The sequence below is a fragment of the Mesocricetus auratus genome, unplaced genomic scaffold (genome assembly GCF_017639785.1).
Source record: "Mesocricetus auratus isolate SY011 unplaced genomic scaffold, BCM_Maur_2.0 Super-Scaffold_100007, whole genome shotgun sequence".
NCBI classification, from domain to species: Eukaryota; Metazoa; Chordata; class Mammalia; order Rodentia; family Cricetidae; genus Mesocricetus; species Mesocricetus auratus.
In genome coordinates this window covers 96,172,250-96,188,844 of record NW_024429191.1, presented here as the reverse complement: position 1 = coordinate 96,188,844, position 16,595 = coordinate 96,172,250, and the positions used below count along the sequence as shown (strand labels likewise).

General features: G+C 50.4%; 1 protein-coding gene across 1 annotated transcript; it reads left to right on the top strand.

Moving 5' to 3' along the window:
* Positions 1–7,778: 7,778 nt before the first annotated feature.
* On the top strand, positions 7,779–16,065 carry Eif4a3 (eukaryotic translation initiation factor 4A3). Its single transcript, XM_013113141.3, has 12 exons — positions 7,779–8,028; positions 9,783–9,855; positions 10,962–11,028; positions 11,558–11,620; positions 12,528–12,660; positions 13,056–13,136; positions 13,521–13,662; positions 13,861–13,999; positions 14,425–14,540; positions 15,414–15,521; positions 15,605–15,732; positions 15,837–16,065. Exons 1-12 carry the CDS (start codon positions 7,860–7,862, stop codon positions 15,851–15,853), a joined length of 1,236 nt encoding a protein of 411 aa, XP_012968595.1. The 5' UTR covers positions 7,779–7,859; the 3' UTR covers positions 15,854–16,065.
* The last annotated feature ends 530 nt before the right edge of the window (positions 16,066–16,595 follow it).

Here is a 16,595-nt window from a genome sequence, read left to right as displayed (position 1 = left end):
TTTCTAGAACTATCTAGTGCTTTCTATGCATGGGGCCTTGGTGAGATGAGCCTTCCTCCCACGAGACAGGGGCATTTTAGGATGTGAGAAGCCTGAGGCCAGGGACTCGGCATCCGTCACCAAGAGGTGGCTGGCGACGGATGCTCTTACTGTGTTTGAACCTGTGACCTTGGCAGAGTGCCTGTGGCCTTCTCCTCACCAGGCGGACTTAGCCTGGGACCTGGGAGACCAGGTTTCATCTGTCCGGAGGAAAATTCCTCAGGTCCTCCCACACAGACAGGGGACTGAAAAGAGCCTCCCACCCTGATCAGCATCTTTACCAGTGGGAACCTGGTGCCCAAGGAAGCTGGTTATTGATTGACATGGACGATATTCACATGGGGCCCAAGGAATCTAGTTATTGATTGACCTGGACGATATTCACACGGCTGTTCTAAGCTGGTTCCACAACATTTTCCTCACCCCTCTGTCACAAAGGGAAACCCCATGCCACAACTCCCGCTGCACCCCTTACTTACTCCTAGCACAAGGCCCCTTAGTCTCCCATCTCATGACCCAGAAGTCTCTGTAATCCTGACAGCCCCACCCAGCTCTGTAAACTTCCATTTAAAGTTTCCGCAGTATCAGACAGCCGCCACAGCCGCCACCCCCTCTCCAGGGCTTTGGTATCTGCCCCCCCACCCCCCCACCCCCCATGCAGCCCCATCACCTTCCCAAGCCAAACATCGGAACCCAGCCCCCAGCCCAGCCCCAACCAGAAGGGCCTTTTTTTTTTTTTTTTTTGGTTTTTATGAGACAGGGTTTCTCTGTGTTGTTTTGGAGGCTGTCGGTCCAGCCCAGCCTCGAACTCACAGAGATCCGCCTGCCTCTGCCTCCCGAGTGCTGGGATTAAAGGTGTGTGCCACCACCGCCCGGCCAGAAGGGGCTTTTTGTGGCAGCCACGGTCTGCAAGACCCTCCTGGATGTGGCCCTTCTCTCTTCTCCCTTCCCTCCAGCTCACCCTGCCCACACTCATTCTCACTGCCCCTTCCTTTCACACTCCTCCCCTGGGTGTAACCACGAATGCCTCCTCTCAAGTCACTTGACATTTTCCTCCAGTCACCTGAGTAGAACCAGAAACCCAGTAGCTTTTCCTACCTTGTCCTGTTTTATTTACAACGCAGTAACTGCACAACGTACAATTATCTTATTTGTTTACGAGTTTCATGGGTCTTGCCCTTCTCTGGAATAGACACTCGACGGAGGCAGGTGACACCCAGTCCTGGACTGGAAAATGACTCCTGTACTGCTGTGGAGGGACAGCTTACTCTGCGCCTGCACCTGGGCCTGGTGCTGGGCGGGAGCACCAGCAGGAGGCAGTTCTTTGGGGACGGCTCTTTGGATGTCCTTTTGTCCAGGGTGTCAGCCACGGCAGTGATCATGGCTTTGTACTCAGCCAGTGGATGGGACTACCTGAACCCTTCCCACCCCTGGGCAGGAGGAGACCCCCCCCCTCGGCCCCGATCTTGCCATTGAGTCCAGGAGCTCGGTGGGTACAGTCGGGCTCCAGCACCGTGCCATCTCCCCTGTAGCATCTGCCTGGGCCCGCCGTGTTCCCGCTCAGCTGGCCCACGTCTGAGCTCCTCTTTCTTTCCCTGGATGTGAGGAGTGAGCCAGCTGGCCACTGTTTACTTCTGCTAAGGAAACTGGGAAGCTAAGTAGATATACCTCTGTTCTCATTCAACTAAGCACATCACCCAAATAAAATTGACAGGCGACGTGGTGTGCCAATGAGAAATCGTGCCTAGACCAAGAGTAACAGGTCTGACCTCCTTTGTCTCCAGGAGGCTTCTTCTCTGAGTGGCCAAGGTGTCCAGGGCTCCGGAGCTTGGCTACTATAACATGCAGGGTAAAGTCAATGTAATATATACTCAGAGGTCGGCCAGTCTCTCCCTTGCTGCAAATGTTTTTTTTTTTTCCATCTGTAAAACAGGTAATGTAAGTGTTTTGTTGGGATGGGTTGGGACAGGATGGAACAGGAGTGGGTCAGGTATTCTGGCACTCGGGAGTCACAGAATACTCAGTGTTACACAGCTCAGGTGGAAAGGTATCCTGGAGCTCGGGAACCAAGGATACTGAGTGTTACACAGCTCAGGTAGAAAGGTATCCTGGAGCTCGGGAGCCGAGGACCACCACAGGTTGCAGTAAGCTTGGCAGCTTACAGCCTTGCCTCAGAGAAAGGCTTCTCCGGTGTGTCAGCTCCACTCCGGCAGGACAGGGTCTTCCAGCTGGGGATGTTCGCCTAGTGTAGCAGTTTTGCTCCGCAGGAGGTTTCTCGGGCGAAGTTGCTACAGTTCAGCTCTGCTCCTGGAGAGCGGAGAGCAGGGAGCCGGGAGCAGAGTGTAACAACTCTGCTCTGCCAAGGAAGGTTTCCCGGGCAAGTGCTACAGCGCTGCTCGCTCTGCTCTGCTCTGCTCTGCCCAGGGTCGCCTCTGCTCTGTTGCCGCCGCAAAAGAAGATCTTCACCCGAAGCTCATTCAGAGGGGTTTATTGGAAGACAGCTGGACCAGCCAAGCTGAACATACACAGGGTTTATATAGGGATTCCTGGGGTTGGGGAAGTTTTTCCAGAGTAGGGATTGGTCCGATTTCAGTGCTGAGCTCAGATTGGCTAGAGCTCTGCTCCGGGATTGGTTACTTTTTTACACAGGATTAGGGTCAGATTTGGCTCTGGTTTCAGGGCCAAAGTGTGTTTCTTTCTCTGGTCCTTTTTAGCCTTTTGGCTCCAATTTTAGGGCCAGGGTACATTTCTTTCACTGACTCTGATTCCAGGGACAAAGTGTGTTCCTTTGGCACTGGTTTTAGGGTCAGGGTACATTTCTTTGGTTGTGGTTGCAAGGCCAAAGTGTGTTTCTTTGGCTCTGCTCAGGGTATGTTTCTTTGACTGGTCCCTTTTCCCTACAGGTAAGATATGCCTGCCCCCCTGCATGTAATGGTGATTGAGATTTATAAGAATCACATTGATCTCTCAGCTTGAACACTGGAATTATAGATTGTCAGGTAGGGCTGTTAGTTCTTGACTTATTTTAATGAACCAAGGAAGTTATTGTGTGTGCATTCATGCCTGAGTGTGTGTGTGTGTGCATGCCTGAGTGTATGTGCACGCATCACATGCACACAGATGATTTCACAAGAGGGCCTTGGGTCCCCTGGCACTGGCTTCGGGGGGCCTGACGAGGGTGCTGGGAACTGAACCCGGGTCCTCCAAAAGAGCAGCCAGTGCTCTTAACCACTGAGCCAGCTCTCCAGTCCTTCATAGTTTATTTTTTATTTATTACATTGTTTAAATTAGAAACAAGCTTGCTTCCCATGTCAATCCCAGCTTCCTCTCTCTCCCCTCCTCCCACACCCCCCACCATCCCCCCCCAGCCTCCCACCTTATCCCCACTTCCTTTCCTGCGGCGCCTGGCTTTCACAAGCAAGGTCCGAGGTATCAGAAAAAGAGAGACCAGATGTACAAACTGTTTGTACTAAGAGAATGCATGTGCTGCCTTTTTTTGCCAGGAGAGTGTGTGTGAGATTCTTCATTGCAAGTGCTAAGAGGTCTCTCTTAGCACTGGAAAACAAGTTGCACTTGTAGGCTGACCAGCAACTCACAGAGACCCCATGGGGCTGGGGCCCATCATCTCCCCACTTCTTTATATATAAATTAGCACCTATCTCAGGTGACTAGGACGTTAATGTCAATCTTATTATACAAAAACAAACATTTATAAGCAATATTTGGGAATGTGGGCGTTGTTCTTTCCAAACTACTTCCTGCTGTTAAGGGGCGCTGAAATACCATGGGGATCATGACAAAAAAAACAAAACCCAGAAACCTGTTGAAGTTCTTGTTTTTGTGGTCTGTAAGGCTGCATCATCTCAGCTGTTTTAGGTGTTGGATCACCTGGGCCACTGCTTCAGGTAGTCTTGCTTCATCAAACCATACTAGTCTGGAAGGAACCCACAGCTTTTTATGTTCTGTGGAAACAAAAGCAGAAATTATTTTCCCAAGCAACCTGTCCTTATATTTAAATGTAAAAGTCAAAGCATTTTCAAAACATGCAAGTTGGATTAATTTAGCAACATTAATAATCAAATGTCTTTTAGCACTGGGCGTTGGTGACGCACGCCTTTAATCCTAGCACTCGGGAGGCAGAGGCAGGTGGATCTCTGTGAGTTCGAGGCCAGCCAGCCTGGTCTACAGAGCGAGTTCCAGGACAGCCTCCAAAGCCACAGAGAAACCCTGTCTCGAAAAACCAAAAAAAAAAAAAGTCTTTTAGCAGTTTTTGTTCCTTTCTTAGCAATTAAACAATTTAAAAGACAACACAGCTGTACACAGTATCCAGACTCTCTGTGTATTTCTCATTTCATATACTTTTATCTTTTCCTTTTCTTTTCCTTAATACCAGTACCTCGTTTATTAACTGTTACCTATTTTTAATTTACCCACTTTTAATCCATCCTCCAACTGAGGGTGATCTCTCAGGTTCTCCTTTCTTTCCTGACCTTGGGGTCAGGCGAGGGCCTGGAGATCTAATGCAATCCACCCTCCAACCTAGGATGATCTCTCAAGCAAAGCCTGGAGAGTTGACCATTCAATTTTACTGTTAGAAGATGAGGTACCTGTTTTAATTCTTTTCTTTCTCAAGTCTCTCCTCTCCTGAGTCTTTTTTCTGGCCGATCTTTCCCAGTCTTTCCAAGTCTCTCTGGATCTCGGTGGGACCTCCAATTGCGGCCCCTGGCTTTCACAAGCAAGGTCCGAGGTATCAGGAAAAGAGAGATCAGACGTACAAACAGTTTGTACTAAGAGAATGCATGTGCTGCCTTTATTGCCAGGAGAATGTGTGTGTGTCTTCATTGCAAGTGCTAAGAGGTCTCTCTCTCTTGTAAGAGGGAGGAGCTTTATATACAGGTTTATAGCACAGTGGAAAAACCCCAGGAAGAAGAGAGCATGTTTTCCACCTGCTAGATGTTGATGTCAGAGGGTCATGGCCAGGGCAGTAAGCCAGGACTAGAAAACAGGAAGCACTTGGACTGGAAAACAAGTTGCACTTGTAGGCTGACCAGCAACTCACAGAGACCCCATGGGGCTGGGGCCCAACACTTTCCCATAGGGGATATCCGGAGTCTGTCATTTCGTTCAGGGCAGGGCCTAGGCCCTCCCCCAAGAGTCCAGGCTGAGCGAGTTTCCCTCTTTGTGGTATCGACACACAAAGTCCATTTGTATGCCAGGGATAAATACTGATATACTGCCCAGGGTCCCATAGATTGTCCAGGCCTCTTCACTGACACCCACATTCAGGGAGTCTGGATCAGTCCCATCCTGGCCTTCCAGCTATCGGTCTGGGGTCCAAGATCTACCCCTCGTTCAGATCAGCTGTTTCTGTGGGTTTCACCAGCCCATTCTTTACCCCTTTGCTCATCACTCCTCCCTCTCTGTCACTGGGTTCCAGGGGGTCAGTTCAGTGTTTAGCTGTGGGTTTCCGCCTCTGCTTCCATCAGTCACTGATGAAGGCTCTAGGATGGCATATAAGGAAGTTGTCAAGATCATTATCAGGGATGGGCATTTAAGGTAGTCTCTCCACTATTGCTTAGTTTGCCAGTTGGTGTCATCCTTGTAGACCTCTGGAAATCTCACTAGTGCCAGGTCTCTCCCCAAACCTATAATGACTCCCTCTATTATGGTATTTCTCATCCTGTTCTCCCCTATTCTTCCCCCAATTTAACCTTCTTGCTCCATGACCTCTTCTCTCTTCCTCTCTTTTTCCCAGCTTCCACTCCCCCTCCCGATCTGCTCAGGAGATCTTGCCTCATTCCCCTTCTCTAGGGTACCATGCATACCTCTCTTAGGTTCTTTCCTGTTGCCCAGACTCTCTGGCACTGGGATTGTATGCTGGCACTCCCCTGTCCCATGTCTAAAATCCATATATGAGTGAGCACATACAATGTTTATCTTTTTGTGACTGGGTTACCTCACTCAGGATGGTTTCTTCTAGTTTCATCCATTTGCCTTCGAATTTTAAGATTCCATTGGTGTGTGTGTGTGTGTGTGTGTGTGTGTGTGTGTGTGTCCCCGCTGAATAGTACTCCATTGTGTAAACATTTCACATTTTCTCTATCCACTTTTCAGTTGAGGAACATCTAGGTTGCTTCCAGGTTCTGGCTATTACAAATAATGCTGCTATGAACATAGTGGAACAGATGTCCTTGTTATACGAATGTGCATCTTTGTTTATATGCCTAAGAGTGGAATTGCTTGGTCTTGTGGTAGACTGATTCCATTTTCCTGAGGAATCTCCACTCTGAATAGAGGAGTCTAAAATGGCTGAGAGACACTTGAGAAAGTGCTCAACATCCTTAGACATTAAGAAAATGCAAATCAAAACAACTCTGAGATACCATCTCATTCCTGTCAGAATGGCTAAAATCAAAAACACCAACGACAATTTATTCTAGAGAGGATGTGGAGAGTGGAACCCTGCTCCACTGCCGGTGGGAGTGCCGACTCATACATCCACTTTGGTAATCAGTTTGTTTTTTATAAAGACAGTCTCTTCATGTAGCCCATTCTGGCTTCAAACTCTGGATGCTTCTGCATCCACCACTCAAGTGCTGGGGTCACAGGCATATGCCATTACCTTAGTCTAAATTGTTGCTTTTAAGTGGCTACTTACACATAAAATACAATGTAACCATGTGGACCAGATACTTTGACACTCCAGGGACAAAGGCACAGTGTCCACAACTAACTGAGTAAATTACAGATGCCTACAACTGTTAAAAACTAAACGAGGGTCTTCAAACTGTTTGGGTGTTGTGAGAAACTACAGAAAGTTTGCTATGCAAGCTTCCTGATCCTAGAACCCGCATAAAGGTAGAAGGAAAGGACAAACTCTATAGTCTGACCTCTGCACCCACACTGTGTTGTGGTATTGGCATTCCCAGACACAACACTTTTTTTCTTTTTGGTGTTTTGAGACATGGTTTCTCTGTGTAGCTTTGGAGGCTGTCCTGGATCTAGCTCTTGCATACCAGGCTGGTGTCAAATTTACAGAGCTCCGCCCACCTCTGCCTCCCTAGTGCTGGGGTTAAAGGCGAGGGCCGCCGGGCCTTTAATCCCACACATCTAGTATTGGATCCCTAGGAGCTGGAGACTAGGTCGGGTGTGAGTCACACAACCTGAGTGCTGAATCAGAACTCTGATTATCTGGAAGAGTAACTGCTCTTTTTGTTTGTTTTGTTTTGTTTTTAGAGGCAGCGTTTCTCTGTATTGTTTTGGAGCCTGTCCTGCAACTCGCTCTTTTATACACCAGGCTGGCCTCGAACTCACAGAGCTCCGCCTGCTTCTGCCTCCGGAGAGCTGGGATTAAAGGCGTGCAACACCACACCCGGTTTCACACACCTTTAATCCCAGCACTAGGGAGGCGTTTGTAGGCGGAGCTCTGTGAGTTCTGAGACCAGCCTGGTGTATAAAAGAGCCAGTTCCAGGACAGGCTCCAGAAACTACAGAGGAACCCTGCCTCGAGAACACAAAGCAGAACACAACAGCTTACTCATCATCTTTCCTCAAGCGCAGAAAACAAAACAAAACAACACAACAACAAAAGCCCCAAGTGCGAGCGAGTGTTTCCCAGGAACAGATCAGCCCAGTTGCGGAGCCCTAGGTCTCGCGAGAACAGGGCCGTCCCCGAGCGTTCCCCTTCCGCCTCCCTCGCCTCGCCGGACGCTCGGTGGTGTCGTCACTTCCTCCCGGCCGGGCCGGCGACAGCGAGCTCCGCTTCCGTTTCCCGCCGCCGCTCGCGCTCCTCGCGCTCGCCGCTCCGTGGAGTGGGGATCATGGCGGCCGCGGCCACGATGGCGACGTCGGGCTCCGCGCGGAAGCGGCTGCTCAAGGAGGAGGACATGACCAAGGTGGAGTTCGAGACCAGCGAGGAGGTGGACGTGACGCCCACGTTCGACACCATGGGCCTGCGGGAGGACCTGCTGCGCGGCATCTACGCCTACGGTGAGGCGGGGGGCGCGGGGCCTGGCGGCGCGGGGCGGAGGCCGGGAGGGCGGGCGGAGAGCGTGCGGACCCCGCTCGGAGCGCAGGGCCGGGTTCTCTGCCCCCTCGGGTGGGGGAAACCTTGCGGGGTCTCTCGTGCCTTGCGGGGCTTCAAGCTCTTTAGGGAAGCCGGAGGGGGGGCGACGAAGACGCGGGCACCCCCGGCTGGTCCTGGTCACGGGATGCCAGCGGCAGGGTTTTGAGAGACTTGGCGGAGCGTTCGGAATTCATTTCCTAAAGTGACAATAACCGGGAGGCCACTACTAGCCGTTGAGAGCAGAAAGCCATAGGGGTGTCGGGTGTACCGTTTGGGAGTTGGTAGACGAGGCGGGGAGGAACAGATGGTGATGCTACCATGACGGGGGGCGGGGGGGGGGGAGAGACGGGACCGAAGGGTCTGCTGGTGGCAGGCAGAGTGCATTTTTTGAGTGAATAGTGTTGCTGCTGGTGTTTGCTTAGGTAGGAGCATTTGCGGGAGGCTGAGCTCCGTCTGTTTTGTTAGTTTGTTGTTGTTTTTCCAGACAACTGGGAAGGGGTGCCTCCGTGGCAGCCCGGCCTGTCCTGGAATTATTTGCATGCAGATCAGGCTGGTCTCAAACTCTAGAGAACCACCTGCCTTTGCCTCTCGAGTGGTGCTTTTGTTCGTTTTTTGTTTTTGGAGACAGGGTTTCTCCGTGTAGCTTTGTAGACCACGCTGGCCTCTAACTCACAGAGATCCTCCTGCCTCTGCCTCCTGAGTGGTGGTATTAAAGGTGTTTGCCACCATCCCCGGCCTTGTTTTTTGTTTTTTTGAAGCAGGGTCTCTAAATAGCCCTAGCTGAACTGGAACTCACTGTGTAGACCAGGGAAGGTGGGTCTTCCCACTTTAAATGCTACCCAACTTGGTTTTTAGTTAATTCCAGATGTAGTCAAATTGGCCACTAAGATAGCTTAACCATCACAGGAACTGTGTTGAGCTGGGAAGTTGTGCTAGCTACATCTTTAAGGTGTAAAAAAGAACTACAGCTGGACATTGGTGGTGCACGCCTTTAGTCCCAGCACTCGGGAGGCAGAGGCAGGCGGATCTCTGTGAGTTGGAGGCCAGCCTGGTCTACAGAGTGAGCACCAGGACAGCCTCTACTCCAAAGCAATACAGAGAAACCCTGTCTCTAAAAACCAAAGAATTACAGCCTTTGAGTGTAAGTTTTGTCTGCCTCTTGAGTGCTGAGCTTTAGGGAGTGCACAACCGTGCCTAGTCTGTGTAGGGGTGATACCTAGATAATGGGGCCATATCCAGGTGAGAGAGCAGCGTGGGGTGTCCCACATCAGGCCTGTGCAGGTTCAGTGCCCGGGAGAGGACAAGCAACACAGGGGTTTGAGTGCTTGCTAGTAGGAAAGGGCAGTGACCTCTGCTTCTGGATTTACGATTTATTGCAGAGGGGGTCTCGTGTGGCTTGGCTGGCCTGGAACTCTTGGTCCTCCTGCCCCTGCCTTCCCGGTGTTGATTTGTAGATGCTGTCTCCACATGCAGTCTCCCAGGCTAGTCTGTAAAGGTGTGGATTCGCCTGGCAGCCTGGGGTTGGCAGTAAGAATCGTGTGTGTGTGTGTGTGTGTGTGTGTGTGTGTGTGTGTGTGTGTGTGTGTGTGTGTGTGTGTGTGTGTGTGTGTGTGTGTGTGTGTGTGTGTGGTGCCCTCCTAGTGTGAGAGCTAAGTCTTTCTCCTCTCTGTGTTCATAGGTTTTGAGAAACCGTCAGCCATCCAGCAGCGTGCTATCAAGCAGATAATTAAGGGGAGAGATGTCATTGCACAGTAAGTTTTTGTGGGTGCTGAGAGCCAACTTGAGGCAGTGACGCTGTGGGAAGATGAGTTTGTCTCTATACCCCCAGCTCAGCATTAACTTTTTTTTTCTCTCATCTAGAAAAGGGCCCCTCCCCCCTTTTAGCCGTGTGTATTTTGGGAAGGTGCTTGGTACTGTGGGTCATATCGTAAGGTGCTCTTTTTTTTTTTTTTTTTTTAATGTTCTTTGGTGTTTTGCCTCCATGTGTGTCTCTGTGAGTGTGTCAGAAGCCCTGGAACAGGAGTTACAGACAGATGTGAGCTGCCGTGTGGGTGCTGGGAATTGGACCAGGGTCCTCTGGAAGAGCAGAGGGTGCTCTCAACCTTTGAGCCATCTCTCCAGCCCAAGAGACTCTTTTAATAACTTTATTTTTTTATTTCCTCCCCCTCCACATGCTGGGTACTGAACCCAGGGCTTTCTTTACTACTGAACTATACTCCAAACTGTTATTTGCCTTAATTTTCAAAAGGCTTTTTTTTGAAGTTATACTCCAAAAATCTTAGGTGCCAGTTATATTACAGAAAGAGGGACCTTTTGTGTAGCCTTCTGAAGCTCTTCTGTCCCTGGTGCACAAGCCATGTTTCATCCTGTAACGGTTTACACAGCAGTTGTGTCTCCGGGGGCTGTGGCGATGGCTCTGCCTGTGACTCCAGCTTCAGGGGGTCTGGCATCATCTTTTAGGCTCTGAAAGCGCCCTCTCATGTGTGACATTCAATCACACAGAAGCATTAAGTAAAAATAAAAATTGAAAGTTGTGACCTTGTACTTGGGCTTTATCTTTGAAGTTAAGACGTTGGAGTAAGAGGTAGGAACTTGTGTAGGCCTTTAATCCCAGCATGTGGGAGGTAGAGGCAGGTGGGTCTCCGAGTTCAAGGCCAGCCTGGTCTACAAAGAGAAACCTTGCTTTGAAAAAAAACAGAAAAACAAAATAAATAAAAGGTAGGGACATTTAGAAAGAAGCTGCCCAGTGTGCAGCCAGGCCTTTGGAGCACTGGTGCGGGGTGGGGTCACCAGAGCAAGGACAGTGTTGTCGTTGGGTGCCTTCCTCTGATAAACTACTCTTGTGCTTCTCAAACAGGTCTCAGTCTGGCACAGGCAAGACAGCCACCTTCAGCATTTCAGTCCTCCAGTGCTTGGATATCCAGGTGAGTTACCACTCACAACAAACTCCTAAATCCCAGGACATGTCTGTGCTTCTGTCAATGCTGTGTGTACAGTTTTTAGGTGGGGTGTGGTTGTATAGCTTTAATCCCAGCCAACAGGAGGATCTCTTGAGTTTGAGTCCAGCATGCTCTCCATAGCTAATTCCAGGCCAGCCAAGGATACAAAGTGAGAGACCCTGTCTCAAAAAAAAAAAAAAAAAATACAGAAGAGCCCTGACTGTGTCACGCTCTGGCTGTTAGGAAGGAGCAGCAGAGCTAATGCGAGCTGGGGTCTGTAGTTGCCCAGTGCTTGTAGCAAGCTGTGTGAACAGCTGAGACTGGAAGTGAGGGCTCAGCTCCCAGCTGGCTTCCGCTCATGCAGAGTCCAGATTTTCTCTTTAGAAAAGGTGGGCATGAAAGCAGAGGGGCCTGTTTGTAAGGCTCTGGAGGGAAGGGGCAAGAGAATGTGAAAATGCTACAAGGAAACCCATTCTTCTGTTCAGTGACCCCCTCTCCACCTCTTCTTTACCAGGTTCGAGAAACCCAAGCTTTGATCTTGGCTCCAACAAGAGAGTTAGCTGTCCAGATTCAGAAGGTAATTAAAGATGGTGGCTTTGGGCTGGTGGAGTGCTCCCCTACACTAAAGACGGGGGTGTCTGACTGGTAGAGTGCTCCCCTACACTAAAGACAGTGGTGTTGGCTGGTAGAGTGCTCCCCTTAAATGGGCAGTGTCTCAGATCCCGTCCCTAGCAGAGCAACAGCAGCAGAAAGGTTAGTGTTTACTCGAGAGATGGACAGGTTGGTCTATAGGCTCACTTTCTCTTCTCGTGTTTTCCTGGGGCCGGCAAGATGGCAGAGTGGGCAAAGGTGCTCCCTGCTCAGACCCGAGTTTGACCCCGGAATCCGTGTGTAGGTGGAAGGCGAGCCCTGGCCCCACACTTGCCCTTTGACCTGCACACGATGTGGTGATGCTTTCCTCCTTCCACTTTGGTTTTCGCAGCACTGAAAGATGGAACCAGAGTTATGTGCATGCTAGGCAACCTGTACTGTAATTCCTTGTATGCTGTGTGAATCTGCTTGGTGGTTTTAGTTATAGCTTCTACTTGACGTGCTCTTAGTCTTAGAAGTGGTCTGGACAGTGTACCTTAGTGGTAGTTAACTCGCCTACAATCATAAGGCCCTGGGTTCTGCCCCCAGGAGTGGTGAGGGCAGACAGCTTTTTCACAGGGAAAAAAAAATCATTTGAGTCAAATAATGATATTATGTCTTGAATATGTATTGGGGTGTTAATATGATGGGACTGTGAACTGTAGCATATCCTGCGTTTGATAGGCGCCCCGTCAGTAGTAAGAAACCCTCACAATGAATTTCATTTTGGCAGAGGAAAGAGATCTTGTAGTTTTATCATGAATAAATGATACTTGGTTGTTTCAAATTAGAGTGGAAATGGCAGTGTGGATGTGCCTGGCCTTGTGCTTTAATGTAAACCTGTTTTGCCTCAGGGTCTGCTTGCTTTGGGGGACTACATGAATGTTCAGTGCCACGCCTGCATCGGGGGCACCAATGTTGGAGAGGACATCCGGAAGCTGGACTACGGGCAGCACGTTGTGGCAGGCACCCCGGGACGTGTCTTTGGTGAGCACTTGGTTGGGAGCTGGGCTGTGGGTAGTGCCTGTGAGGTGTGCTCAAGGCCACGGCAGCTGAGTTGCACGCGCCGAGTGGGGGGTTCTCTGCATCCCGGCCCCTGGTATGTATACAGGAGGAGGCTCTGCGGTCTCACAGGGACCAGGAGGGGGCTCTATGGTCTCACAGGGACCAGGAGGGGGCTCTATGGTCTCACAGGGACCAGGAGGGGGCTCTATGGTCTCACAGGGACCAGGAGGGGGCTCTCTACGGTCTCACAGGGACCAGGAGGGGGCTCTCTACGGTCTCACAGGGACCAGGAGGGGGCTCTCTATGGTCTCACAGGGACCAGTGCAACGGCTCTTTGCTTAGAGCCATGTGTAATTCTTTCCAAATCTGATTGCTAGATATGATTCGCCGAAGAAGTTTAAGGACCCGGGCTATCAAGATGTTGGTTTTGGATGAGGCTGATGAAATGTTGAACAAAGGTAAGATGACCGGAATTTTCTGCTGACATATTGTCAGTCTTAAGTTTTCACAGTGAAGTGTCCACCTCCTGGATGTGACAGTCCTTGCTTTGTGGAGAAACAGTGTGTCTTGGAGGTTTTGAAACTAAAACTCCTATTGTAATGTTTTCATGAGTAAGGTCTATGAGACCAGTCCCAGCTGGGGTGACAATATTCTTGTTTTCTCTGGCACGGTACACTGCCTGGTTTTCAGCACAGACTACTGAGTGGGTTTGAGGTGTAGCTTGTGGGTCAGGGTTAGGTTGTCTGCCTGTGAACTTGCTCTGACCACTGACCTGAAGACCTGGCCGTGTGACTCTCACAATGATGGCCTTAAAGCCATAGCTGGGCTCTTCTTTGTCCCAGGTTTCAAGGAGCAGATCTACGATGTGTACAGGTACCTGCCACCAGCCACACAGGTGGTTCTCATCAGTGCCACATTGCCTCATGAGATCCTGGAGATGACCAACAAATTCATGACAGACCCCATCCGCATCCTGGTGAAGCGGTAAGGATGCATGCCTTCATCCCTTTGTGGAAACTGGCTCTGAGGGTCCCTACCCTTTTCCATTTCTGAGTCTGAGCTCGATGTCCAGGACTAGCCCTGCGTGGTACGATGATGTGACTAGCAAGATGAGGCCTGGGGTCTTAGGGTGGCCTTGTCCCTCGTTCCTGGTTTGAAGAGTGAGCTTGTGTCTGTTCGCAGTGATGAATTGACTCTGGAGGGCATCAAGCAGTTCTTTGTGGCAGTGGAGAGAGAGGAGTGGAAGTTCGATACTCTGTGTGATCTCTACGACACGCTGACCATCACCCAGGCCGTCATCTTCTGCAACACCAAGAGGAAGGTGTGCCCCTCGCTCCTGTCAGGAAGGCAGGGCTGGCTCAGGCTCTGGGTTCCCGTGTTGATGCAGCTGTAGACAGCGCGTTAAGACAGAACAGGTCGAGCGGGAGAATTGCTGGGGAAGCAGAGGCAGGAAGGTCCCTGGGGTCCAGGAAACATAGTAAGACCCACCTTTAGCATGTAAAAATGGGTATTGACATTATGTTTTTCTATAATAATTTTGATGTCTTTGTTTTAAGCTGAGGCTCAGGCCCAGCAGGTTGAAGTAATAGCCTGTGGGCTGTCTGGGAGTGTTCCCTGTAGAGAATTTAGGTATGCCCATCCCAGCTGTTGGCGGATGAGTTCCCTGTGTAGCCATCTTTGGGAGCTGCCATTTTACAGGTCTCTGGTCGGGTAGATGAGCTCATTCATCTCTTGATCTGATTGTAGGTTGACTGGCTGACAGAAAAAATGAGAGAAGCAAACTTCACCGTGTCGTCCATGCATGGAGACATGCCGCAGAAGGAGCGCGAGTCCATCATGAAGGAGTTCCGGTCGGGAGCCAGGTAGGCTTTGGCGGCTTTGGCTCCTGTGCAAGGGCGGATGGCGCTGTCCTTGGTGCTCTCTGGGTGCTTTCTTTTCCCTGGCTTTCAGCACTTGGTCTGTGAGCCCTCTTGCCACAGTCTAGGCCCTGGTCCGCTTGCCTCACGTGCTGCTCTGGCCTCTTCCCTTTTTTCTGGCCCGTTGAGGTGCAGCTCAAGGCAGCGAAGCCACACACAGCTGCTCTCTCTGGAGTGTCCCCTTGACCTGCAGTGGAAACAGAATCCACCTTCTTTTCAGTGACCGTGTCACTAGGTGGTTTCTTAGTGAGTGTGTGGGTGTGGCACGGTCTCACTAACGTACTCTCTTGTGGATGCTTGTGTTCCTGTACTATGTTTTCACGCCCCTTGTCCTGTACACCTGTCATGTTTCAGATGTGGCAGCATGCATGTCTCTGGCCTGTGTGTGAGCAGGTGGCACCACTTGCGCAGAGCAGCTGCTGTGGTGTGGGTTGACCTTAAGATTGAAAAGTGATGTAACCAGTAGTTCCTGTTCATAACAGGAGTTTTGCTAAGCGAAAGTCCTGTTTTCAGCCAGGCAGTGGTGGCGCACGCCTTCAATCCCAGCACTGGGGAGGCAGAGGCAGGCGGATCTCTGAGTTCGAGACCAGCCTGGTCTACAAGAGCGAGTTCCAGGACAGCCTCCAAAGCCACAGAGAAACCCTGTCTTGAAAAAACAAAAGCAAAAGTCCTGTTTCCCTGGAGGGGCTGACCCCACGTTTTAAGTAATTGTAGCGGGTTTCTGGCAGTGTATGGGTGATGTGACTGTTCAAGGCCCTTGGCCAGGCCACTTAGAACTTTCAGAGCTCTGCCCTTACCTTGTGACTCTTCTTTCTGCAGCCGAGTGCTCATTTCCACAGATGTCTGGGCCCGCGGCCTGGATGTCCCTCAGGTGTCGCTCATCATCAACTATGACCTGCCCAACAACAGAGAACTGTACATTCACAGGTGTGCACTTCCTTCCTTTGCTCCAGACTGTTGGCCTTCATTTGTATAACTAACTGTTCACTAACACACATTTTCTTCTAAAGAATCGGGAGATCAGGTCGATATGGCAGAAAGGGTGTGGCCATCAATTTTGTCAAGAATGATGACATCCGAATCCTCAGGGACATAGAGCAGTACTACTCCACCCAGATAGACGAGATGCCCATGAATGGCAAGTTCCTGGCTCTGCTGGGGGTGTGGGGGAGGGCGGCAGCTTCCTTACTAGGGTTGGGGAGGTAATGTGTGTCATTGTTAATGTACCTTTTTCTCCATCAGTGGCTGACCTGATCTGAAGCTGGCACTGGTGCACTAAGACCTTGGATACAGCAACGCCTGTTGTGAGCTCTTCCTGGGAAACAGGAAGCCTCTATTTAATGGGTTTATATGAACTGTCTACTCCCAGCCCCTCACGAAGACCCTGGGGCGCTGCCATCTTTTCTAACCCACGTGTAAATAATCCAATGCTTTAAGCCTTTTACATTAAACATGGAAGTTTTCCCATGAACTTGAGTGTGAGTGTCTTGTGTCATCAGCTTCCCTGGTCTGGTTGTGGACAGACAGACAGACCGTTTCTCTCCCTAACTCCACATTATGGCCAGAATCCAACTTGAGACCTTTAGAATCAGTCAGACGACAAAATCCATAGAAGTCAAAAGAAAAATAGTGGCTTCAGGCTTGCAGAAGTTTAAGATGACAGAAAAGAGCTGTGATGTGGGTTGTCAGGACAACACCTTCAGATAGCACGAGTAGAAAAGCCAAGCACAAGCAGGGAGATGGCGGGTGTGTGTGTGAGAGAGAGAGAGAGAGAGAGAGAGAGAGAGAGAGAGAGAGAGAGAGAGAGAGAGAGAGACAGACAGACACGTGGCCGCATGAGTTCAAGTTCATTACCTGGTCAACAGAATCCTGCGAATGTGACTTGACCAAGGCCAGGGATGGAGAAGTCACCCTAGGGTTTGCCCATCCACTCACGTCCTGTGAAGGTCAGGACTCTGTCACACGTGTGTGACAGGACACCAGGTAACAGCGGGGTCTGAG

Coding starts and splice junctions, on each gene's coding strand:
- Eif4a3 (XM_013113141.3), top strand. CDS start 7,860: ATGGCGGCCGCGGCCACGATGGCGACGTCGGGCTCCGCGCGGAAGCGG. Junction 13,663..13,860: donor ATCCGCATCCTGGTGAAGCG/GTAAGGATGCAT, acceptor GTCTGTTCGCAG/TGATGAATTGACTCTGGAGG. Junction 14,000..14,424: donor TCTGCAACACCAAGAGGAAG/GTGTGCCCCTCG, acceptor ATCTGATTGTAG/GTTGACTGGCTGACAGAAAA.